We start from the raw sequence: 24,475 nt of genomic DNA, 5'->3' as shown, positions 1-24,475 counted from the left end.
AGCCATCCCCTGGTAAATAATAATGTCTTTGGTGAATTTAGCAGCGTACCTATCAGAGTCTGATATTGCTTAAATTCTTAAAGTGTCCACTAGAGGACACTATAACACCACCTCTAACACCGATTTGAGGCAGAATGGCTTCTGTGAACTCCCGAGGGAAACTTCCTCTTCCTGTATAACCCACCTACATGGTCCTATCTGATTATTCCTTATATTAAGCACCGAAAAAAGAAATCGGTGGCATGAATAAGGAAGGAATGCAGCACCACCATCTATCCCTCTATTCTTGAGCCCTTGGTCCCCGGGCAGGATACTCTCACTTACAGTCATTCCTTCCCTCAAAGTGTATGTGACTGGGCGCCTGGGTGGCTCAGTGGGTTGGGCCGCTGCCTTCGGCTCAGGTCATGATCTCAGGGTCCTGGGATCGAGTCCCGCATTGGGCTCTCTGCTCAGCAGGGAGCCTGCTTCCCTCTCTCTCTCTCTGCCTGCCTCTCTGCCTACTTGTGATCTCTGTCTGTCAAATAAACAAATAAAATCTTAAAAAAAAAAAAAAAGTGTATGTGACTGACACAGGTGCATTTTTAGTCGAGTTGATTTGACAGTGCCGGACCCCTCTCAATGCTCCAGAAAAAATCAAAGGGTTGAGTTGGGTCTAGGATCATTACGAAAACATTAAAGATAGGTCAACATTGTTGACAACCCCACCTCATGACCGGGCGGTCTCCTCTCTAGACCTAATTCTTCTCCTGGTCACCCCCACCTGCATCTTCTCCTCCCTTCTCCCTGGACCTTTTGTCTCAGGACCAGCTCTCCTTGTTTCCTCTCCCCAAGGCTGTTATATCTAAAGTCAGGACTAATCTCTCAGTAGCTCACCCAAGAGAATGGGTGCCTTCATGTTATTAGCACAACTACTTTATCTTAGAAAAACAAAAACGAGCAACCTTGAGTGTTGAAAACACCTCTATAACTGAGCCTTGATAATAAAACGTTACTTCTTATTATACTTTTTGACAAAAACGGACATATCTAAACATAAATATATTCAAGATGGTGGCTTTTGCGAGGGCACGTGTTTGAGCCAGACTGCCTCGGATCAAATCCCATTGCTTGCTGTTTACTGGCCGTGTAGACTTGGGCAAGTTACTTCGTCTCTGCGCATCAGTTTCCTTAGCTGTTGGAAGAGGAAGGTATGAGCGTCTACCTACTTCCCCACGTTGGTGGTATGAAGATGACAAGAGTTAATGAATGTATTTACATGGTGCCCGCTAAGCCAATCAGAGCCGATCTTCGGGATTTGGAAGTAGGGAAGCCAGGAAAAGCTTCTCTCTGTTCCTCTGACCCAACCAAGGCCCCTGTGATGGAAGACCTGAGCTGCTTTTGGCTGTGTGGCTCCCTGTGTGGATCCTGCGTGGGGAATCTTGTGTGGATTCCGGAAGAGTCCCACCTGCAGAAGAAGCTGTATGAGAAAGGGAGAGAATGTCTGAGTCCCGGGATCTAGATCTACTCTTATTCTCTCTGGGCAGCAGTCAATGAACAAGAGTCACTAAGTGCCAGGCGCTAGGAGGACCACTTTCCAGGTATGGGCCCAGTAACCCCAATAACAGCAGAAGTGTAGTCCATGCTAGATAGGAGGAAAATTGCTCAAGATGGCAGAGTGCAAAAGCTGGGATTTCAGCCTGGGCAGCCAGCTTCGGAGCAGACAGTCTGCATGTCGGCCCCATATTCTTTGTTGTGGGGGGCCTGTGCGCTGTGGGATGTGAGCGGTATTCCAGGCCTCCTCCCACTAGACGCTTAGCACACCTTTCTCCCAATTGTGACAACCTAGACTGTCTCCAGACACAAACGGATCACCCTCTGATGAAAACCACTGTGGCCACTCCTACAGTCTCCCAGATTCTTTTTGAATCGCTACCATTGAGTGACCCAGATGCTGCATTAGCCACAATTCAGGGCGACCCGACGCAAGTGTCAAATACAAACAACCCAATTTTCCTCACACGCTGGGTCACCCACAACACATTGCTACCTAGATCCCGGGTTGTCTAAAACCCCAGGTCACTTACCAGCCTGTGTCCCCAAAACTTCCTGTCGCTGAGTTTTCTATAACCCATTACCTAGTGGCATCCCTGCCCTCTGTTCCCAACCAGAGTTTCACAGGGTCAGAGCCACAAAGCTCTTCACAGAGACAAGGCACAAAATACCCACGGAGGCGGAGACAAGGAGACAGAAACCCAGATGCCAAGACAAGGCAGGAAGAGGCAGAGACGCTCCCAGGGACGGAGAGAGGCTCTACCCAGCCAAGAGGACCATAGCTGGTTATGCTAAATGGGTCACCAGGGACCCACCAAGGCCCTTCCCCCCACCTCAGGATTAGACCTGGGGGTGGGGAGGCTAGATTCTCAGGGTAAGGAGCTTAGACCCAGCGTGACAGCTAATCGCCCACACGAGACCTCTGTGTAGGTCACCTAGCCCCGGGCAGCGCCCACCCCCACAGCCACTCCTCCGCTCCTCCCATCAGGGACTCCATGGACAAGTTTTTACCCCTGAAAAATCACAGCCCGGAGGGCAGGGGCAAGAGGTCAGACCGTCCAGCCTCCCCTCTAGCTCTGCTACTGGGGAGTCAGGGTGGGGCAAGATCCACAGGCACCTACTGTGTTGGTGGGGGCCCTGGAGCCCCCCAGACAGAGATCTTGGGCTTTCCACTAGATTGTCTCTGGCAGGATCTGGCTGAGTCCAGAGAAACATCTCTCTGGGTTGAGAGTCATGGTGGGGAGCAAAGGGTCCCTCCTGTTCCAGACCCCTCACCCACAGGGCCCCTGAGGATTACCAAAATGAAAGAATCACGCCTGGGTTTTGGGGCAATAAGTCTTTAAAGCAGCCCCACCCACACACTGGCCTGGCCTGGTTGCCATGGTGATACCCCAGTTGCTCCAGAGGCGGCTGCCAGGCCTTGAAGTGGGGACAGGGGAGGCAGCGGATCCTGGAACTGCGGCGGGTTGGGGTGAGAGGTCAGTGCTCTCTGAGAACATTCCCGACCATGGCTGGGGGCTGAGTGCCCAGGTCTGTCTCCACTCCCACTCTCTGAGCTCAGGCCCCATCCGCAGCCTCCGGCCTCTACTTCCTCTGCGGCTCCCTGAAACGGACTACCTCAGAGGCCATAATCCACCTGTAGTTCACCGAGGGCAGGGTTCTGCTGTGAGGACTGATCAGTGGGCTCAGGCCCGGAGGCTGGGTGAGGAGCTCAAGCATGTTGCCCCAGGGTAAGGGCTCAGAGAGGTTCCAGAGAAAAAGAGAGGGGATGAAGGCTCAGCATAAAGGTTCTGGAAAAATCCAGGCTAGACATAGGTACAAGACTTCAGACTTGGGGCAAACATGCCCTAAATATGACAGGAGAGGGACGCCTGGGTGGCTCAGTGGGTTAAAGCCTCTGCCTTCGGCTCAGGTCATGATCCCAGGGTCCTGGGATCGAGCCCCGCATCAGGCTCTCTGCTCCGCAGGGAGCCTGCTTCCTCCCTTCTCTCTCTGCCTGCCTCTCTGCCTTCTTGTGATCTCTGTCTGTCAAATAAATAAATAAAATCTTAAAAAAAAAAAAAAGAAGATGTGGTATACATACACAATGGGATACTATGCAGCCATCAAAAGAAATGAAATCTTGCCATTTGCGACAACGTGGATGGAACTAGAGCGTATCATGCTTAGCGAAATAAGTCAAGCAGAGAAAGACAACTATCATATGATCTCCCTGATATGAGGAAGTGGTGATGCAACATGGGGGCTTAAGTGGGTAGGAGAAGAATCAATGAAACAAGATGGGATTGGGAGGGAGACAAACCATAAGTGACTCTTAATCTCACAAAACAGAGGGTTGCTGGGGGGAGGGGGGTTGGGAGAAAGGGGGTGGGGTTATGGACATTGGGGAGGGTATGTGCTTTGGTGAGTAGTGTGAAGTGTGTAAACCTGGCGATTCACAGACCTGTACCCCTGTGGATAAAAATATATGTTTATAAAAAATAAAAAATTTAAAAAAATACTAAACTTCAGGTAAATAACTTTTTGAATGTATGAATTAAAAGGGTCTTTTGTGGGGCGCCTGGGTGGCTCAGTTGGTTGGGCGACTGCCTTCGGCTCAAGTCATGATCCTGGAGTCCCAGGATGGAGTCCCGCATCGGGCTCCCTGCTTGGCAGGGAGTCTGCTTCTCCCTCTGACCCTCCCCCTTCTCATACTCTCTCTCTCTCAAATAAATAAATAAAATCTTTAAAAAAAAAAGGGTCTTTTGTGGTGTATCTATACAATGGAATATTATTCCACCTTAAAAAAAGAATGAAATCTTTTTTTTTCCCAAGATTTTATTTGACAGACAGAGAAAGACAGTGAGAGAGGAACACAAGCAGGGGAAGTGGGAGAGGGAGAAGCAGACTTCCCGCTGAGCAGGGACCCCAACAGGGGGCTCGATTCTAGGACCCTGGGACCATGACCTGAGCTGAAGGCAGATGCTTTTTTTTTTTTTTTAAGATTTTATTTATTTATTTGACAAACAAAGATCACAAGTAGGCAGAGAGGCAAGCAGAGAGAGGGGAGGAAGCAGGCTCCCCGCCGAACAGAGAGCCAGATGGATGTGGGGCTCCATCCCAGGACCCTGGGATCATGACCTGAGCCGAAGGCAGAGGCTTTAACCCACTGAGCCTCCCAGGCGTCCCTGAAGGCAGAAGCTTAACGACAGAGCCACCCAGGCACCCCAAAAAGGAATGAAATCGTGCCATTTGCAACAACATGGATAGACCTTCAGGGATTATACTAAGTGAAATAAGTCAGGGAAAGACAATACCATATAATCTCACTCGTATGTGGAATTTAGGAAACAAAACAAACAAGCAAGGAGTGTGTGAGGGGGAGACAAGCCAAGAAACAGACTCTTAACTCTAGAGAACAAATTGGTGGTGACCAGAGGGAAAGGGACAGAGGATGGGTGCAATAGGGGATGGGGATTAGGGAGTGCCCTTGCAGTGAAAAAAAATTATATGATTTTAAAAATATTCCTCTTTCTTTAAACAAAAGGGATTTAAATTCAGTTACATTCCTAGAGGTTTCTCTTAACTTTTCTTTTCTTTTCTTTTTTTTTAAGATTTTATTTATTTGTCAGAGAGAGTGAGCACAGACAGAGTGGCAGGCAGAGGGAGAAGCAGGCTCCCTGCCGAGCAAGGAGCCCAATGCGGGACTGGATCCCAGGACTCTGGGATCACGACCTGAGCCGAAGGCAGCTGCTTAACCAACTGAGCCACCCAGGCGTCCCTCTCCTAATCTTTCTGAGATTGAGTTCTCTTATCGATAAAATGGGAAGAATAGTAACTGGTTTGTGGGTCATTGTGAGGACTAAATGGGAAAGTGAATGTGAAGTTCTTAACACAGAATGTACTCAATAAATAATAGTGTAAAAAAAAAGTGCACTTAGAAACAGAAGAGACGGTATGAAGCAAGAACAGCAGTAACCACGCAGGTCGCTGCCCACCAGCCGATGTTATCAGTCCCGAGGGCAGGAGTTCGTAAGGATCAATTTCTTTTCTCATTAAGAAAGATGAGGCTTTGTGGGGAGAAGGTGCACCCTTCATGAGGGAGAGGGAATGCTGCCAACTACAGTAGGAACACACTAAAAATCTGTAGCTTATGGGCTTTGGCATGTAGGCAGTAGGATAAACTTACTTTCTCATGGTACACTAATCAGAGAGGTCTAGGGCAGAAAAGGGGCTCTCTTTTAAACATTGACATGTAATTGACATATAATGTGTAAGTTGAAGGCAAACAACATATTGATTTGATACATTTATACTGCAATGTGATTACCTAACACCTCTACTGGGTCACATGACTAACATTTCTTCTTTTTTTTTTTAAAGATTTTATTTATTTATTTGACAGACAGAGATCATAAGTAGGCAGAGAGGCAGGCAGAGAGGGGGAAGCAGCCTCCCTGCTGAGCAGAGAGCCCTATGCCAGATCTCAATCCCAGGACCCCGAGACCATGACCTGAGCCAAAGGCAGAGGCTTAACCCACTGAGCCACGCAGGTGCCCTGATTAACATTTCTTCTGGCAATGGGGACAATCATGGTGTAGTCTCTTAGCCATTTTAATGTTTATAATACAATTTTGTTGTCTTTTTTTGTTTTCAAAATAAAACTCCAGCAGCACCTGGGTGGCTCAGTTGGTTAAAGCACCTGATTGGTAATTTCAGCTCAGATCATGATCTGTGTGGGTTGGAGCCCCGAGTCAGGCTTCATGCCTAGCGGGGGAGTCTACTTGAGATTCTCTTTCTTCCTCTACCCCTCCCCCTGCTCACGCTCTCCCTCTCTCTCTCAAATAACTAAATAAATATTTATTAAAAAATAATAAAACCCCCCATTCAGTGGTTCTCAAACTTTATTTCAGGACCTCTTTGTACTTTTAAAAATAACTGAGGACCCAGAAAGTTCTTTTTTTAAAGATTTTATTTATTTATTTATTTGTCAGAGAGAGAGAGAGCGAGCAAAAGCAGGCAGAGTGGCAGAGGCAGGTAGAGAATCAGGCTGCCCGCTGAGCAAGGATCCCAATGCAGGACTCAATCCCAGGACCCTGGGATCATGACCTGAGCCGAAGGCCTTGGCTTAACCAAGTGAGCCACCCAGGAATTCCCCCAAAAAGTTCTTTTTAAGTGGGTTTTATCTGTTCATATTCACTATATTCAAAGTTAAAAGTGAGAGACACTTAAAATACATATAAATTGAAAATAACAATATCCATGTATTACAGGTTAACAGAAAAAAAAATGTCTATGAAAAATAGCTGTGTATTTTCCAAAATGAAAACTTTAATGAGAACAGTGACATTGTTTTACATTATTGTAAATCTCTTTAATGTCTGGGTTGACAGGAAACAGCTGGATTCTTATACCTGCTTCTGCATTCAATCTGTCACCATATGTTGGTTTGGCTGAGTTATGCAAAGGATATTCAGCCTCACAATGTATGTCGCTGGAAAAGGGAGAAGTGTTTGAATAGACTTATCCACTGTGCTTATTCTTTCATACCACACCAAAACTCGCCAGGCATAGTTTCCTGAAGGTTAGTTGCAGTGTGGAATCTGAAACTCCATTAAAGAGGTTTTCATATTCTGTTACATGAAATCTCATGGGTCTGTCCTGCACCCTGAATGCATCTTTTATCCATGTGTGATTTTGAACATCACATCCCGGTCATTTGGAAGATATCGGTTCACTGAGTTATGCAGATTTTCCAAATACTGACACATTTCATTATACAATACAAACAAAACACCCCCCCCCCCCCAGTTCATTGATGTCATCACCAACCTCATCAAAACTGAAACGATTTCAGGGGCACATGGGTGACTCAGTGGGTTGAGACTCTGCCTTTGGATGTGGTGCCTGGGTGCCAGGGTGGCTCAGTGGGTTAAAGCCTCTGCCTTCGGCTCAGGTCATGATCTCAGGGTCCTGGGATCGAGCCCTGCGTCGGGCTCTCTGCTCAGTGGGGAGCCTGCTTCCTCCTCTCTCTCTGCCTGCTTCTCTGCCTACTTGTGATCTCTGTTTGTCAAATAAATAAATAAAATCTTAAAACAAACAAACAAACCTCTGTCTTTGGCTCGGGTCATGGTCTCAGGGTCCTGGGGATGGAGCCCCACAGGGGTTCTCCATTCATCGAGGAGCCTGCCTCCCCCTTCCTCTCTCTGCCTATTTGTGATCTCTGTCTGTCAAATAGATAAATAAAAAATCTTTTAAAAAATTTTTGAAAAGATTTCAAACTCACAGTAGCAGATAGATATTTGCCAAATTCTAATTTTCACTTGAAAGCTCTAATTTTATCAATGGCGACAAACACTAAGAAGTTGTTTCCCTTGAAGTGACGGGCTCACTTGGTTCACTTTGGAGAAAGTGGATGCCAAATATCCAAGCCTGACTATTTTTTGTCATTTGTTCTTTTAAGTAAAACCAGTGAGAAAAACGACTTTCAGCTCGTAAGTTGACTGCATAAGTGCTTTTCTCTCAGATTACTATCATACAACAGAATGCAGAAGACATGCCTTATGTATACTTCCCATTTGTCACAAAAATATTGAAAAGACACTTAAGGGTTGAAAGTTAAAATAGTTAATAATTTTACTGTTTCATCAAGACATTTTTAAGTGAAACTGGCCTTTTTTCCCCCTTTTATCCTTTTTCCTCTCTCTTTTTTCTTTTGCGCATGCACAGTGGCAGACAAAATTCAAAGCTTGCTGGTACAGTTGGGAGCCACGCCCTGATTCCTCCTTGGGCATCAGATTAGAACTGCCCGCCTGCTGCCCTTGCATCACTAACGTGAATATCGACAAAGGGAAAACAGCAAATAAAAATTTGACATTATTATAAAAATCGTTTTTGTCTTGTGGGTCCCCTGTAAGGGTTCTGGAGACCCCTGTAAAACTTCAAACAAGACCTTGAGAATCGGTGCTTAAATTTGAATTAAAGAATTAGAGTGGTTGTATTGACTTTTCTTTTTAAATGACCCTTTTTGGGGGAGATATCATTCAAAGGTTCGTAAAATGCTCTCTCAAATATCCCATGGAAAAAAATGAAAGTCAATTCCATTTGTGGTACTATTTGCTTTACTTCCTCCAAAAAGGGGCGGAGAGAGGACTCAGAAGTGGTTCGGCCCCTGGGAGTGCACAAGGCATGTGAAGTCATCCATCATATGTGTCATGGTGAGCAGACACAGTCCTGAGACTGCAAAGGCAAATGGTGTTGGGAACTCAGGGCCCTCTGTCACCTTCCCCCACACAGTCTCAATAACCACACATGCCAGCACCAGACGCAGGCACACACGCACGTGTGGGCAGACGAGCCACACGTTTTACCATGGCCAATTTCAGACAACATCAGTGACAACCCCGACCATGGTTTATACTCACACAATGCAATCAGCCACATCATAGCCAACAAAAGATCCCAGTAGTCAAACACCCAACCTTATTGTTCTTGAAACCAATTCACGTTTTATAGTCACAGTTGGAGAATTTCAATGGCCATACACCCAGTCATAGTTACACTCAAGCTATCAGTATGGCACAAAAAACATCTCCTGGGTTGCCATGCAACTCTGTATGCATACTGTTCACACGATGAGAGTGTAGATTTGGGAGACAGGACCAACTTGGACTCAAGTTCAAGTTCTACCATGTACTAGTTCTGTAACCTTGGGCAAATTATTTAACCTTCTTTAGCCTTGATTCTAGAGAATGGAGGTCATTCCTACCTTGTAAACTTGATGTGAGGACGACACAAAATAACCGGACAAGTGACAACACCTTGTCTGGCCAGATGTGCCCAGGGATCCAGCTGTAATTGCCATGTATGGCTTTTGTCACCAGAGGGCACCAGGGCTCCAAGGTGTCCATAGCGGGTGCAGGAAGAAACCAGGCCAGAAAGACTGGGATTCCTGGGAAGGATTCCTGAGGCAGGTGCAGACTGGGAAGGTATGGGGGTGCACACAGGGATGTGCATGGGGCTGTACAGCCCCCGAAAACCCCAGACCCCAGTGAGGCTCAAGACACCAGAATGTGCTGCTGGGTAGGATGGGCCTTTCTGGGTGAGAATTCTGATGTCACCTAGGAAGCAGGACAAGTACTTACTATATACCAGGCCCTTTTCTATGCCTACTTCACACATACTTGATCCCCACAATACTATGATTGATGGTCACTGCTAATAGTATTCTTGTTGAGGAACATTGTAGAAACTGAGGGCCCAGCTTACCCGCATGTGAAATGGAAGAGCTGGGGTAGGAATGCAGGCATCTTGGCTTCAGAAACCCTGTTCCTAACCCCTGCTCTGCATTGCTCTCCCAGGGACCCCTCCCCTCTGCCTCCTGGGGCTCTGCGAGGACACCCTGACCCCTGCTGTCTGTCCTGGAGCTCAGCCAGACACAGCTGACCCTTTCCTCTTTTCCAGCCTGCTCCCTGCCTGCACCCTGGGCCTGCCCTGGTAAGAGGCTTATCAGGCATGTGGGGGGGACAGATAAGGCAGGGCCCCCGAACATGGCTTTATCCAGTCCTGCCATCCCCAGCTGCTGGGACTTTGGGGAGCTGCCAGCAGATGGAGCCCCACCCACCCAGCCCTATGCCACCCACACCCAGAGCCTGGTGTCTCTCCCTGCCATGTCACAGCTCCCTGTGATGTCATCATCTGTGGTGACATCATTGCTCCTCCTCTGAGTCTAAAGGGGCCACCAAGATGGGAGTTGGGGAAGTGGAGTGAGACAGGAGTCCCAGCCAGGCTCCAGGTCAGCAGGGTGGGTTGGGCTGAATGTCCCAGCATCCTCTCCAGGGTAGATGGTTATTTTTGGTATTGGCTGCTTCACTTAGAGCCACCCCTCTTCTGGTCTTCTCAATTCAAAGAGGATCTGGATCTGGCAGGGGCTGGAGAAATCTCTAGGACCACTGCAGGGTGGCTCTGGGGATGAGCCTCTAGCTCTGAGCCGGCCCCCTACTCCCCACAGGGAGGCCTGATGCTGGCGAATAGGGACCTTGCATCACTTCCCGTGGAAAGTGGCAAGGTGGGGAGCGACTAGAAGGATGTCCTGACGGGTGGACAAAGCCAGACCTGTTCTGACAGTCACGTATGTCAGCTTGCTTGTGTCAGCAAGTTTATGTTCACAGCCTCTGACCAACACCATCACACGCCAACAGCCATTCCATCTCACGGCCAGGCCTTCGGCCACAGATGGCCACGTGGTGAGCTACACCAACACACCAGCAGAGGCACACTATCCTACCTCCCACATGGGAGAGCGGGAACCCCTCTCCCCTCATGTATTCCTCTGTATTCCTAGAGATTAGCAAATTCTCAGTACCTTGCACACGGACACTCCTAATGTGGTAAGTCCATGGATGTCTGATTATACGGGACCTGTGACTGGGGTGGGGGTGGGCCTGGGAGAAAGCCAGCCTTTCTGTGTCCCCTCTTGGCCTCTGCGGACCCAAGATGGAGGCAACTGCTATTTCCAGCACTACCCACAGCCCCAACTCCAGTGATAGTCGCTCCCCAGTTTACACCAGTCCCTGAAGGGCTCGGGGCCATGCAGGGGCACTCCTCCATCCCCTCCAGGTGGTTCTCTGGTGGGTTGGGACATTGGCACTCAAAATTGGGTATTAGGAATGTTGGATGATCTAGATGTTGGGTACCCCGGGCATAAGCCCCCCTGGGTATTGGACCCCTGAGGCTCTGGGTATTGAGAACTCTGGATTTTGGGTTCTCTAAAGTGTTAGGAGCTCTGGCGCCCTTGGCATTGGGTATTCTGGATTTGGGGAGATCTATGGTGTTTCAGAATCCGGGTTTTGCACGCTCTGGACATTGGGCCTACCCACCCACCCACCCGCAGACAGGGCCAAAGCCAACGTTTCCAGTCCATAGGCCTAATTTCACCCGGAGCTGCTAAGATCCAGCCTGACACCCTGCTCTGAGCCCCATGATTGGCTCATGCTGCCCCCTTGGACCAGACCCAGAGACAGCTCAACAGAATGATCTGAGGGACACACGGAACCCCACAGACATCTCCTGGATTGGGAACCAATTTAACCTGCTCCCTTGCATTAGGATAGGACAGGGAAGATGCCAGGTACTGAGCACTGGGCTCCAAGTTCAAGGAGAAAGAATCTGAGAGCCGAGCCCAGGCGGGCCACTCCCAACAATCTTGCCCTGTTCCTGAGGCTGGGACTCCAAGCAGGTGGAGATCAATGGTCAGAACAGGCTGCTACCCAAAACAACGGTCTACCCTCCCCCAACGTCTCAGCAGGGCCCCTCCCCCTCTGCACCCTTGCACCAAGCTCCTTCAGTGCCCTCTAGAAGCGGCCCACGTCTGGTCTTATCCCTATTGCCACAGACACAGGCCCAAGCCAACTCTGTGTGTCCCAACAGAGGCCTTGATCCTGCAGGCTGATGACAACAAAGGAGGAAGCCAGCCAGCACTGGGGGATCCGACACTGGGTGCAGCCCTCCCAGGAAATAGCACTGTAACTGGAGGCTTGGGAGACACACCTTAGCCCACAGTGGGTGGGGCCCCACCACAGGCTGCCTGCCCTCTCGCTGCCCGGCCCCAAGAAGACAAGAAGAAGCAGGTCAGCAGGTCAGCAGATTCCACTGGTCCTCTTGTCTGTCCTAGGCCTGATCCCCCTACTCTCCTGACAATGGTCCAGGCTAGCCATGCCCTTCCCACTTTGTGGGCCAGCTGCCCAGGGCCAGGAGCTCCCAGCCAGGGACGAAGGCCATCCAGTTCTGACCTGGGCTCGGCCCAGACCTGCCTCCCTTGGGGCCTCATTTTAGTTGGGGAAGAAAAAAAAAAAAACACACAGCTGCTCTCATCCCTGTCTCAGGGAGCCAAAATCTTTCTCAAGTTTCTCCTCAGGATTCAACTCACTGTATGGCTGCCTAAAGCCCTTTCTGGATCAAGGTGGGTAAAATACACATTTCCATGAATCTCTCTATACGTTTACAAATATATTTTGTGTTCTGTCATCTCTGTCTACCAAACACCCCAGGGAAAATCTCTTCCCCCAACCCATGGACTAAGGTGATAACTGCCTCCTCACCTCCCCACTCCCAATTAATGCCTAACTATCCTCCCAGTAAGGCCTCAGGTTGCTGAACCCTGAGAACCTCACCCTCCCCTGTCCCCAGTCCCAAAGCCTGAGGGCCTCCTGGGCATCTGGTTCTGAGTCTCCTGAAATGCTTCCCTTCATATGGATGCCTTAGTGTGAGATAGGAAGTCTCCTCAGGCCTAATAATCATCAGACACTTCACTGATCTGCTTGGGGCCTTCTTGTGCCCCTTCACTCTCCATCTACTGCTCCAAGAGCCAAGGAGCCCAGTGAAACCCCCTCTCACACGCTTCCTTGTCCCCACTCCCTACCTCCGGGCCTCTTCCAAGAGACTCCAGAGAAGGAGGGAGAGCGAAACCAGAAACAGAATGCATGTCCTAGGCAGGAGTGTCAAGGAGGGCTTCGACACTCCTGTCGAATTTGATGCTGCCAGTCCCCGGAGTTGGGGACACACACACACACACACACACACGCCACTGCACAAAGTGGTGGCAGTGCACAACAACTCCTCTAGCAAACACAGACCCACCTCCTCAAATACACAGGGTAAGCGGACACAGGCCCAGCTGACTCCCCGGGCAGAAGTGCACTCGTGCACGCATGGGCACATGCACAGGACACTTGGCCATTCGTTCTAGAACAGAACAGAACTCTCTAACCTGTTGTCCCTGCTAGGTTTGGGAACAAGGTAAAAATGCAAATAATCTGGTGATAAGGTAAAGAGTCTCTCCAGATCCAATCAGGTCTCCAGTGTAAATAGGTTGTAAGGTCTGAGCCTACAGCCCTGGGGAGAGTTTGTGAAATGGGCTGTGTGTGGCCTGAGAGCACTCCTGTGGACAGGAAATGTTTGTGCCTGATACCTATTATCTTGCTCAATGCCTCTGATCGTAAATTAATCGAGTGGAATCTCACTTGTGTGACTTTGGTGTGTGCTATCAGCTTCTTGGAGGGTGACTGTCCCCAGGGAACAAGACCACAGTGAGAAATAGAGGCAGGGTCCAGAGGGCGTACCATCTCCCCAGGCTGGGCCCCTGCTGGCAGATGCCCCTCTCAGGCTGGGGCAAGACCTGTTTCTCTGACTGCCAGTACAAACTGGTGGTTCTCACAAGGGAAGCAAACTTTCCACCAACTGCCAGGTATTGCTGCCCAAGGAGGCAGCCTGGAGCAATGTGTGTTATACATAGGATACACATTATCTCAGCTCATCCTCTCCACTTCCCCAGGAGGAAACTGAGGCTCAGCAAACTCCTTTTGGCAAAGTCTCCCTTATCTAGTATTGGAACCCAGGTCTGACTCCCCAGGGAGGGAATTAAGGGGCCCAGATTTGTGTCTGCAGCCCTCAACACAAGCAGCCAAGTAGGGCTGACCAAACCAGTAGCCCAAGGAGCCTCCCTGGAGGAAAAGTTACCCCTAGACCTCCAGTTCTGAGGATTAGGACCTGGGCCTTACCCAGCTGTGCCCATAGTCCCCAGAGGCACCGCTCCAAAGGCAATGGAATTTGCTCTGACTTCTCCCTGGGGGCAACGCAGGCGCAGAAGACCAGGGGCCTATAGGGCCAACTCCAGCCCCAGCCCCCCAAAGCGCCCCAGGTCTTCTGGCTTCATTCCAGGCTAGTCCGAAGTGGGCAACGACATCTGCTTCCTCCAAGGGCCCCAGCTGGGGGTTGGAGGGGGGGCGGGGGGGGGCAGCAGGCAAGGGCGAAGGGGGCTCCTTTGTGGAGCCCACTCCCAGGGGTTATGGGGATCAATCATCTGAAAGCTGGAGAGACTTGTAATTTTATTCCCCGGGAGGAGGAGCCTGAGAAGTCGGCCAGTGGGGTGGGGATGAAATGGAGGAGGGGGGGGGGGGCAGCGGCCAGGGGGGCTGTGTTCAGGGAGGGGAGGGACTTGGCTAGGTCTCCCAAGCCTTCTCCACTCTCCAAACTTTCACCAAACTCTTGGCCCCCGCCTCCCCGAAACCAAAACACAACAAGCTCTGGAGGAGCCGCGAGCGCAGCGGCGGGGCGGGCGGACTCGCAGCGGCACTGAGCCTCGGGAGGCTGATGCAACTTTCCCTTTAAGAAAGCCACCTGGGCGCACCGCGGTGCGGACCCAGCACGCCTGGGCCGGGGGCTGCAGCATGGTAAGGGGGCTTGGGGAAGGGAGCGCTGCGGCCCGCGCCTCTGTCTGTCCTGCCGTCGGTCTGGGTTTGGTGGCTCCTCGAGGCTAAGCCCTAGGACCAGCGGGCGTGAGTGTGTGTGTGTGTGTGTGTCTGTGTGTGTATGATCGGGCTTGCATGCGGGCATCTGTGGGTAAGAGTGTGGGTGCACGCACGAGGATGTCTGTCTCGCCGCAAAGATCGGGGGTAGGTGCGCGCGTCTGGGTGTCACCGCTGTCACCAAGGAGCTAAAGCGAGCGAGAACGGATGGGGGGGGGGGGGGCGCGCTCCCGAAGGGGGGTGCGCTGCGTGCCGACGCCGGCTCGGTCGGGGGCGGCGGGCGCGGAGCTGTGCCGGCAGCGCCGGAACCAGAACGTGTCACGGTCCGTCTGGGGCGCCAGTGGGTCTGCGAGCCGGGGGCCTGCGGCGGCGGGGAACCGGCGGGCCGGGTCTGCGCCCCGCGTGCAGGCTCCCGCTCCATCTCTTCGCACCGCTGGCAGGCCTGTCTGCCTATCTGGCCCCTTCAGCCTGCCTGCCTCCCTATCTGCCCGCCCACCCACCGGCCCGGTTTGGGTTCCCGCGCGCCTGCGGGACCCGGGAAGCCGCGCCCGGGGGTTCCGACGCCCCCAGGATCTTTGTCCGCGGCTCCCGGCCACGGCTTTGGGAAGGGACTACGGCCGTGCAGTTATTTTGGGGCTGCTACTCCAGGGAAAATCCGCGCCCTCCCTACCCCAACCTTCGTTTCGGGTGCGTGTGGGGCGGGCCCGGGCGGCCACAGGTGAGGGCAGGGGCCTGGCAGCCGGGGGCGCCCACCCGCAGCCGGCGCCCCGCACCCCGCAGCCACCGCGGGGCGGTAGAAGGCGGTGGGGCTGGGGCGGGACGGGAGGGGGCTAGCCAGGAGGGCCGGGAGGGGCCGGAGCCGGCCTGGGGGCGGGACAGGGGGCGGGCACCTCGGCGCCCCGGTACTTTTCCACCGCTGGGGCCGGGGGCGGGGCCGCCGCCTCCACACCAGCTGAGAGGCCCACACGTGGCGGCTGATGTAACACCGCCCCCCAACACCTCGCACCCTGATTAAAGCGGGCGCACCCCGCTTCGAGGAATCAGGGTGCTACGGGCGGTGCCGCAGCTCCAAGAGCGACCGCGCCCCTGCCTGCCGGCCCGGGGCCTCCTCGCAGTTCGCCGGCTGCTTCTTAAAGGAGCCGCGCCCCCTTTCGGGCCTGCTCTCCGCAGACCACGCCCCCTCGCTGGTCACTCTTAAAGGAGCCGCGTCCCCGGCTCGCTGACAGCTTCTGCACAAAGCCTGGGTCCATTTCCTTGCTGAAACAAGCTTGATGCTGCGGTTGTTAGAAGATAAAGGCTGGGGTGGAAGTGGGGAGCGAGAAATAGAAAAGGAAAGAAGGACCTGAGACCTCCAAAGTGAGAGAGCATCGGAAGGTTGGAAAATAGTGGGTGAGGGAACCGGTTGGCGGCACTGAGCATGCCCGAGTGTTTCCAAGGACCGCAGAGAAAACGCCCCCTTAGTCGGCCTACACTGCGACTGCGGCGGTGCCCGCTCAGTGCCCAGCCCTGGGGACACAGAAGAATCACACGTTTTCCCTGGACGATCTCTCCAGTTCGTGGGGAGCGAGATCTGGACATAAGTAACCATGCCGCGACACTACATGTGACGAGCGTGTTCATGAGATGTACACGCTTTGGGGGTACAGCGAAAAGGTAACTGCAGCTGGAGGAGGAAGGAAGGCTTCTTGAAGAGAATGCTACTGGGACAGGTTTTGAAGCTGGGTAGGATCTATACAGATGGTAATGGGGACAAGGATGCTCAAGGAAGAGGGAATTGCCTGCAGGAACATGGAGGCAAGAACCTCTGGGAATGGTCCCACATGGCCACAGGTGGCTGCAGATAGCCAACTTGGGCTCCAGGCAAAACTAGAAGCCATCCCCTGCTCCCACAGCCCCTCTGCTCCAGCATCACAGTGAATAGAATTTATGTTTCCTCCTCTGTCTTTCTCCTAAACTATGAGGTCCTCCAAGGCTTGGCTCAGATGGACCCTTACAACGGATTGACAGATAGCTCCCTCGGGGAGAAGGAAAGACAGAGCAAAGGTAGCTGGGTCCTGGGACTGCCCTCTCACCATCCATCCTTGAGAGGCTCCCAGGCAGCTCACACCCAGCTCACCTGCCTCCCACTCTAAACCTGCAGCACCCCACACTCCTGTCCCTAGGCCTGGCACTGGCTTTTTCCTGTTGCTCCTGCAGAAACCAGAGATCCCCGCTTGTCCCTCACCTCCTGTGCAATTCATCACCAAGTTCTACCAATGTCAGCTTCTTTATTTTTCTCAGATCTGTGCACCTCTCTCCACCCTATGGCCACCTTCCTCATCCACACCCCGTCATCGTGGCCTGGCCTCTTCCAGACTGTCTTCTCTCCCACTAACCACTCCTTCCCGTCCTTTCCCCACACTGTGTCTAGGGTGATGTTTTCAAAATGCACCTTCTACCATTTGCTCTTGCCAGGTGCAACTCTGCCTTAAAGCCTTTGATGGAGACGATTGCCCTCGGGATAAAAATCAAAATCCAGGCTCCAAAGGCCCTGACCCTGTTTATCTGTCCACCTCCATCTTTGGCCACTTTCTCCCTGGCAATCTGAGCGCAGCCTCGGGGTCTTTGCACATATTTAATTTGTTTGAACCTCTCTTCCTGTTCTCTTCCTCATTGCCACTTTGCCTGAATAAGTCTCACTGAGCCTCTAACATCGCTTCCTCAGGAAAGCCCCCTGTGACTCTCACACAAGGCCATGTCCCCTTGCTCCCAGCTCTCATGGAAGGATCTTTCTCCCTCAGCCTTTGATCGTCTACATCTGAGTCACGCGTTTCCCTTTCCCCCTAGTCTGTTAGATGCAGGAGGGCAGAGACCAATGAGTTCTTGCTGCCCAGAACAGGTCTGGCCCAGAGCAAGCCTGAAATATTTGTGGAATAAATTAATTGAATTGTGACCAGCCCTAAATGCTCACTAAACAATCTAGGCCATATCTGTTGGCTGTGGAGAACCATGAGGGGGAATCAGGACTTTAGGGCTTTGGGAAGCTCAATGAATCGGCTAGAGGGGGGGACGTGCAGTAGAGTCCAAAATTAAGCAGAAACTTCAGAACTTACAAAGGAAGTATTACTAGTCCCATCTTCCAGTTAGAGAAAACTGAGGCTTAGAGAAGTTAAGTAACTTGCTCGGAATCATACGTAGTAACTGGCAGAACCAGAATTCCACCCCAGGCCTACCAGGTCCCAGAGACCAAGCTCTTCAACACATGCTAAACTAACTGCTTGCCAATGGTGGTCCATATGTGGTACTTTTTGAATGGATGGACAGGGCCATTTAACAGAAATGGCAGAAGTGGGAGAAGCAGCAAAGCTTTCTGACCAACTCATTTATTCTCCTGGAGCCACCACCAAGCTGTCTTCTGGTCACCAGTAAACATTCTGAGCACAAGGACTGTATTTGTAGTCTGTGCTCGGGGATAACCTGAGTGAGAACACTCTGGAACCTGAGTTCCTGAGCAGAGTGCCCTCAGTTTATTTACCTAGTGAGGGGACATAATAATTACTAACCCAAGAGGTATATTTGAATATTGCCATGGGCTGTTATTACCATTTGTTGGCTGAAGAGGGACAGCTTTGGGTAAGTCAGATCTAGAGTTTACAGCTTAAGGAGGGGTGCAGTGAGTGAGGAGGACAAGGGTATGACCTTCTAAAGGGGCACAGACACCCTCTTCTCCTGACTGCCCCAAGAAGACCAAAGCCCTGTTCAGGGACCTCTTTAGGAGGACTCTTTGAGAGGCAGAGAGGCCAGATGGGGTGACTGACGAAAGGGAAATGGTTACAGATCTTATCCATGCCCATACCCCTTCCGGCACCCACCTTGGAGAGAAGACTGTGCAGGAACCAAGTGGCAGGGGCCAAGTCCTAAGGAATCCAAGAGCTGATTTTCACAGGCAAGGAGCTGCCTCCTTGTCCCTTCTGGCCTTCTAAAACCTTCCTGGGCCTATAGGAGAGAGGGGGCCCTTGACAGGTGGCTGTGGGTGGGGCAGAGTAGCACCGAACAGCCTTGGGAGAAGAGTCTGCTCCCTGGGAGGATAGAGAAGGCCCCAGAAGCTGAACCCAGTCCCTCCTGGGACCAGGCACTATGGAGGTTGAACATCCTTGTCCACCTAATCCAGGTTTTCCTCCCATGAGAGAATTCCTTGAGGCTCCTTGAAGGTTGAATCCTCTCCTGAGGCTTCTCAAAAACGAGCCCCTGTTGCATCCGTGTCTGACATTAAACCTGTATACACCAGCTCGGCCATGGCCGTGTGGCCACTCCTTCCGTTTGTCCGCCACCTCCACTCGTCACGCCCACCCTGCATCTCAGATGCTTCCTCCAAGGTCTCTGGCTGGCCTGGACCGTCATTCCAATACCTCAGTCTCACCCATTGCCCTTCAATCCCATTTGAGCAAGACACCCTGCTTGTGTGCCCTGGGCTAGGGGGCAGGCATGGAAGGTAAATGAAACAAGGACGCAACCCACGGTGAATGCACAGACTCAGGTTGATGGACAGAAACAAATAAGTCTAGTATGAGCTGGTAAGGACACCAGCAGAAACCTGCTAAAAAAAGAAAGGAAGAAGTAGTTTGTTCACTCTGGTTGGGGAGAGTGCCGGAAAAGGCTACAGAGAAGATGTAACATTTCAGCGTGGTTCTAAAGGATTTGCAGAATTTTACTGGGTGAGCAGGAAGGAAGACGTTGTAGGCAGGGGAAGGCCTGAGGCAGGGCAGGGAGGTGGTCCCGCGCACCACATGTTTGGTGTTCACAGAGCCTGTGGTCCAGGTCCAGCTTGCCCGGCTGTTCTGGAGCCCCAGAGGAGTGGCACCAGGATGAGGAAGGAGCGTCCTGGCTGCCTGGCTGGGGTGAGCTCGGGGAGCACGTGCTGATCCATGCTGACTCCCCTTCAGGAGAAAGGTTGAAGCCATCCACACAGACGATGAAGGAATTGGACCCTGTCCCAGTCCTGTGTTCATTTTTTAATCTTTTATAGAATTGGGCATCTGGAGAGTCAAAAATAGACCTTTGCCCATTGGGACAGGAAGCCTGGAGACCAAGGGATTCAAGGGAAGGGTTGGAAGAAGGGTTAGAAAGGAGTTGATCGAGGGTCATCCAGAAAGGACCAGATGGGAAAGGGCCTGGCAGAGGGTGGGCCAACCTGGGAGAGGAGTGAGGGCCTGCCAGCTGGTGGCCCAGGCCCAGCACTACCTGTCCTGGAGAGCTCTGACCACCCCACCTGGCTTGCCCTCACTTTCCTGGGCCAGGTTCCCACCCTGCTCTCTGCTCTCTCCACAGCTCTTGAGGTCTGTGGTCTGAAAGGTGCTGGAAGCAGAGCCTGTGAGCGTGGTCCAGGACTCCAGGCCCCCGCCCCCCAACCTGCTGCTGCCATGGTAGGAAAAGGTGCCAAAGGGATGCTGGTGAGTACAGGAACCAGACTGCAGGGAGGAAGGGGGGATCAGGAGCACTGCCCCCCCGGAGACCTTCTGCCGGCTGCCTGCCATAACAGGAGAGCCGAGGGGGCTTCTTGGGGCCCTGAGTCTAGCTGCACTGCTGGGGCTCCTGAGTAGTAGGGCTGTCCCAGGCCCCAAGTAGGTAGCCCCTTACCTGACAGGCTCAATGGTATTGCAGCTCTGTGCCCATAAAAGGGCCAATGCTGCCACAGAGCCCACGACGGCACATCAGGAGGCAGGAGCGCACACCCCATCCTCATTACGAGAGGTGCTCTGGCCAACAAGACAGGAGGACACCCAGGACCATCACATAGTTGGACCCCAGTACCCCACCCCCACCCCGTGCTCTGCCCACCACACGGAGCATTCCGTATGTGCGAACCCAGGGAGCATTCCGTATGTGCGAACCCAGGGGTCTTCAGACCCCGTCTGGTTTTTCTCTCCTTCCCTGGTTCCTTCTCACTCTGAAAAGGAACAGAGAACATTTCGTTTGAATCCTCTTCCAAGGCCTCAGTAAACTCCCCTCTCCCCCTTCCCCAAGCCATGGCCTTTCCTTTGCCCACGGCTACAGAGCACAGGAGCGGTGGTAGTGAGGCCCCACGAGAGGCAGCAGGCAAGGGCCGGGCATGGTCAGGGCTTGAAGGAGGAAGACTCGCCGATGGACAGAGCAGGTTGGCACCGGAAGTAGGAACCGGGAAAAAGATGTCAGATCCTGTTCCAAGAGCAGTGGTTGCGTTTCTTCAGTTGGGATCTTGCCTCGGGGACAAACTAGATGGGGCAGCTGTCAGGGGAGGAAACCAGCGACGGATCGCAACCCTGCCCTTGGCACCTCTCTCGCCCACATCAATTCCTTCCATTGCTTTTCTCATTCTGTGAAGGACTGACTGGACTAGGGTCTCTGCAGAGCTCCCCCACTCCCTAAATAGGTCCTGTCTCTCACCAGAGATTTCTGGGGCTCCGAGTACTTGGTCCAGAGAAATGGCTTGGGAGCGGAAATGGGCAGTTTCGCTCCAGGGTAAGGACCCTCCATTCTACCCCGTTCTGAACGTCTAGCATTCAGTCCCTCAGGCCTGCTCTGGCCTGGCTCCTACCTCGTTGGAACACGTCTGAATGAGCCAAGCTTCCGAAAGTACTCCTGAGCCAGCCTGAACTCAGGGTGTTCACAGATGGGCGGGGAGGAAGTCTCGTGATGGGGTCAAAATGGCCTCCCTTTCCCAGAGAACTCTGGGAATCGCCACAGGCTCCTCATCCGTAGGAAGTGGGGTGTGGCTCTGCCCCAGGCTACATGGAGATTCTGAGCCCCGTGAAACCTAAGAAACCCTCGGAGGATTCCCCGGCTGCTCTTCTGTCTTGGGAGTGACCCTGAAAGGACTGGTGGGAGCAAGCAGTCGAGATGCGGGCCACAGAGGGAGCATGAATCACAGTGTCCCATAATCCCTGCCCCGAGCTGGGCTTCCCGGACTTCGGGCCCTGCCCGGCCAGCCTGTCTGTAGAAGGGAGTGCTGCCTTGGGACGCCCGTTCCCAGCCCCAGGATGTGCCTAAAGATAGCTGGGGCTCGGATGCCCTCTGCCCTTTGGCTTCTGCCCGCCACTGCTGGTTTGAGGCCCATAACATCTGTCCCCTGGGTTCCCCCCATCCCCCACCACAGCGGTTGCTAGAGATTCTATTCCTGCCTCTTTCTCAGTTCTGCTGATGACCTTGGGCTACTCTGTTTTCGGGCCCCAGTTTGGAAAGGGAAGCCATCTCCATTCAGGGCCTGTCTCTAGGACACAGGCTGAGAGGGGCGCCATCCCTCCTGGCTAGATGAGTCAGCCTGTTTTTTAGGTGTCTGTGCTCCCCTAAGGGCAGAGAGCTAAGGACACTCCTTTCAGACATGCCTTCCTCTCCATGCTGGCGAAAGGGCAGAAGAGGGGCTAGTGAGGGCCACGCATGTAAGCTGCATGGACGGTCCCAGGCCTGTGGCTTCTTTTGCCATTTGTAACCTGGTATGCGGGGATGGGGTAGTTAACCCCTGCCACTGGGTCATTCCTTCCATCCCCTTTCTCTCCGGTTTGGGTGTGAGGACATGGGTGCCTCCTCTGCCCCCATCCCCAGGCTCTCTTCGGTGTCAGCAGACACCCTCTGTCATCCTTGGAACTCCTGCCCTCTCCCTATGGGGCAGGGGCCTGGCAGGGAAGCAAGACCCTCTTCAGCACGTGCCCAGGCCCACATGCCTGCTGCACGTGTCCCTCCCCCACCCCCAGCCCAGATGGTCTCTGCCGGTCTAGCTCAGCTGCCTCCCTCACGCCTCAGCAGCTCCTAGGACAGGGCCATGAGAGAACCCAGCTGGCCAGGGTGCCTCCAAGCCTGGGAGCAGCTGAGATGCTTGGGGGCACTGGGGGATGGGTGGGGTGATACTTGCATGGAGATCTAGTGCCTCTGTACCCGCATGGGGCGGGGGCTGCCTGAGGCTCAGAGGACAGGGAGCTGGGAGAGAGGAGCCTAGGACAGGAGAACCCCACTGGGATCGGCTGTAACCACATGGCCTCCCAGCAAGGTCACCAGCTGGCTGATTTGGTCCCCTCCCTGTGCCTGCTCCCCACTGACAGAGTCTTGGCCAACAGAGGCCTTGGTGAGCCTCATTGGCCTCTCCCTGTGTCTTTGAGCACCCTGGTCGCTCTTGTCATTGGGCAACCTTGCGATGATTAAGAGCAGAATCACCTGGGCTAGGGCGGTAGGCGCCAGAGCATCTAAATCGTCCCAGAAGCCTTTGCAGGCACCACAGGCACCCGGGGCTGCCCCGCCCTGACCTGCTCAGTTAGGCTTTGACAGGAGGATTTGTACAGTTTGTACATCTCTTATTTGCGATGCCCATCACAGGGCCTGGCACACAGTGAGTCCTCCCCCAGCCCACAGCCTGACATGAGGCAAGTGCTCAGCTAATAGGGGCTTGGCACATGCTGGGAGTTTACCAAGCACAGGGTTTGGCCGACGTTAGGCACTTCCTAGGGGAAGAGCCTGTCCTCGGCTAGGCCCTCACCAAGCACCAGCCCCAGCACTTGGGAGGTGCACACCCAGGACAGACTCTGCATGCATTGGGCGCCCATCTGTCAGTGCCAGGTGCACAGTGGGTCCTCCCGCAGCTCCACGCGGGGCATACCATGGGTCCTTACCTGGCACGGAATTTGGCCTACATGGGCTACTCCTCTGGCACAGGACCTAGCCCACCGCTGGGGTTCGCTGGTGTTGGGCTGATAGGAAGGGGTGCTCTCTTCACCCCGGCTTGGCCCCGTGCGTGTCCTTATAGCTCAGACTTTGCGCATCGTGGGCCCTCTGCTAACACAGGTCCCGGCCCACAGTGAGTGCTTTCCAAACACAGGTCCGGGGTGGTACAGCAGGTACAGCTTTCCTAAATCGGCGCCTAGCACACAGTAGGTACTCTCTTAGCTCAGGGACTGGCACATAGTGAGTGCTCTTCTTATAGGAGGCCTAGCCCAGAGTTGGGGCTCTCTTAGCCAGGACAGCCTGAACAGTGACCTAGGTAATCAACCAGGTGATTGGAGACATGTAACTACACCCTCCCTGTGAAATGGACGGTATCTAGATCCAGAGGAAAAGGCTCCATGTTCCTGAGGCCTCCTCTCTGGACCTAAGATCCTGCCCTCCCTTCCCCTTGGTCCCCTTCCCCTCCCCACCTTCCTGGGAGCACACCTGCTCCATCCTGTGCCCTCCCCTCCGCTCACAGGGCTTCCCTGCAGCCCTTGCCCTGCTCAGTCCTAGCTCTGCAGGACCTTCACCCTGGAGGCACAGGGCACAACAAAGCAACTAGATTCCTTGCCCCTCTGGAGGCATGCCCACTCTTATTAAGAAAAGTCAGGGGTGGGGGCTGGGGGAGTCAGTCTCCCAAAGTGGGGCTGGAGCAGCTGGGTCCCACTAATGAGGCCTCATTACGGCCAGGGCCCAGCTGGGCTGCTGCCGCCTCCTGTCCCCATGGCCAGGGCCAGAGAAAGCCATCCAGCCAGGGCTGCCTGTTCTGGGCACCCTGCCCAGGCCAGAGCAGCCAGAGCCGGAGCCCACCCTGGGTGGAAGTGAGCATTTGGGCATCATGGGTGACTGGGCCTTCCTGAAGGCAGTGGCCCAGCCAGGGCCTTGGCCCGTAGTCTGTGCGCACAGGAAGTCAGCGGAGTGTGTCTGGGGACCTGGCTGCATGAGGCTGGCCC

The 24,475-nt window shown here is 53.2% G+C and overlaps 1 protein-coding gene across 6 annotated transcripts in view; it reads left to right on the top strand.

Annotated features, from left to right (window-relative positions):
• The first annotated feature begins 14,518 nt into the window (after positions 1 to 14,518).
• SLC6A9 (solute carrier family 6 member 9) overlaps positions 14,519 to 24,475 on the top strand; it is a 31,460-nt gene continuing 21,503 nt past the window's right edge. For 3 of the 6 annotated variants that reach the window (XM_059374481.1, XM_059374479.1, XM_059374475.1), the window contains exons 1-2: positions 14,519 to 14,738; positions 20,121 to 20,242. Coding sequence is in view for 4 of the 6 variants with exons in the window: in XM_059374475.1 (XP_059230458.1) it covers positions 20,213 to 20,242 (30 nt within the window). In the remaining 2 variants the exon portion in view is untranslated. The other 3 variants (XM_059374476.1, XM_059374477.1, XM_059374478.1) reach the window with 3 other exon arrangements.

The sequence above is a fragment of the Mustela nigripes genome, chromosome 14, assembly GCF_022355385.1.
Source record: "Mustela nigripes isolate SB6536 chromosome 14, MUSNIG.SB6536, whole genome shotgun sequence".
Lineage (NCBI taxonomy): Eukaryota > Metazoa > Chordata > Mammalia > Carnivora > Mustelidae > Mustela > Mustela nigripes.
This window is presented reverse-complemented; position numbering and strand designations above follow the sequence as displayed.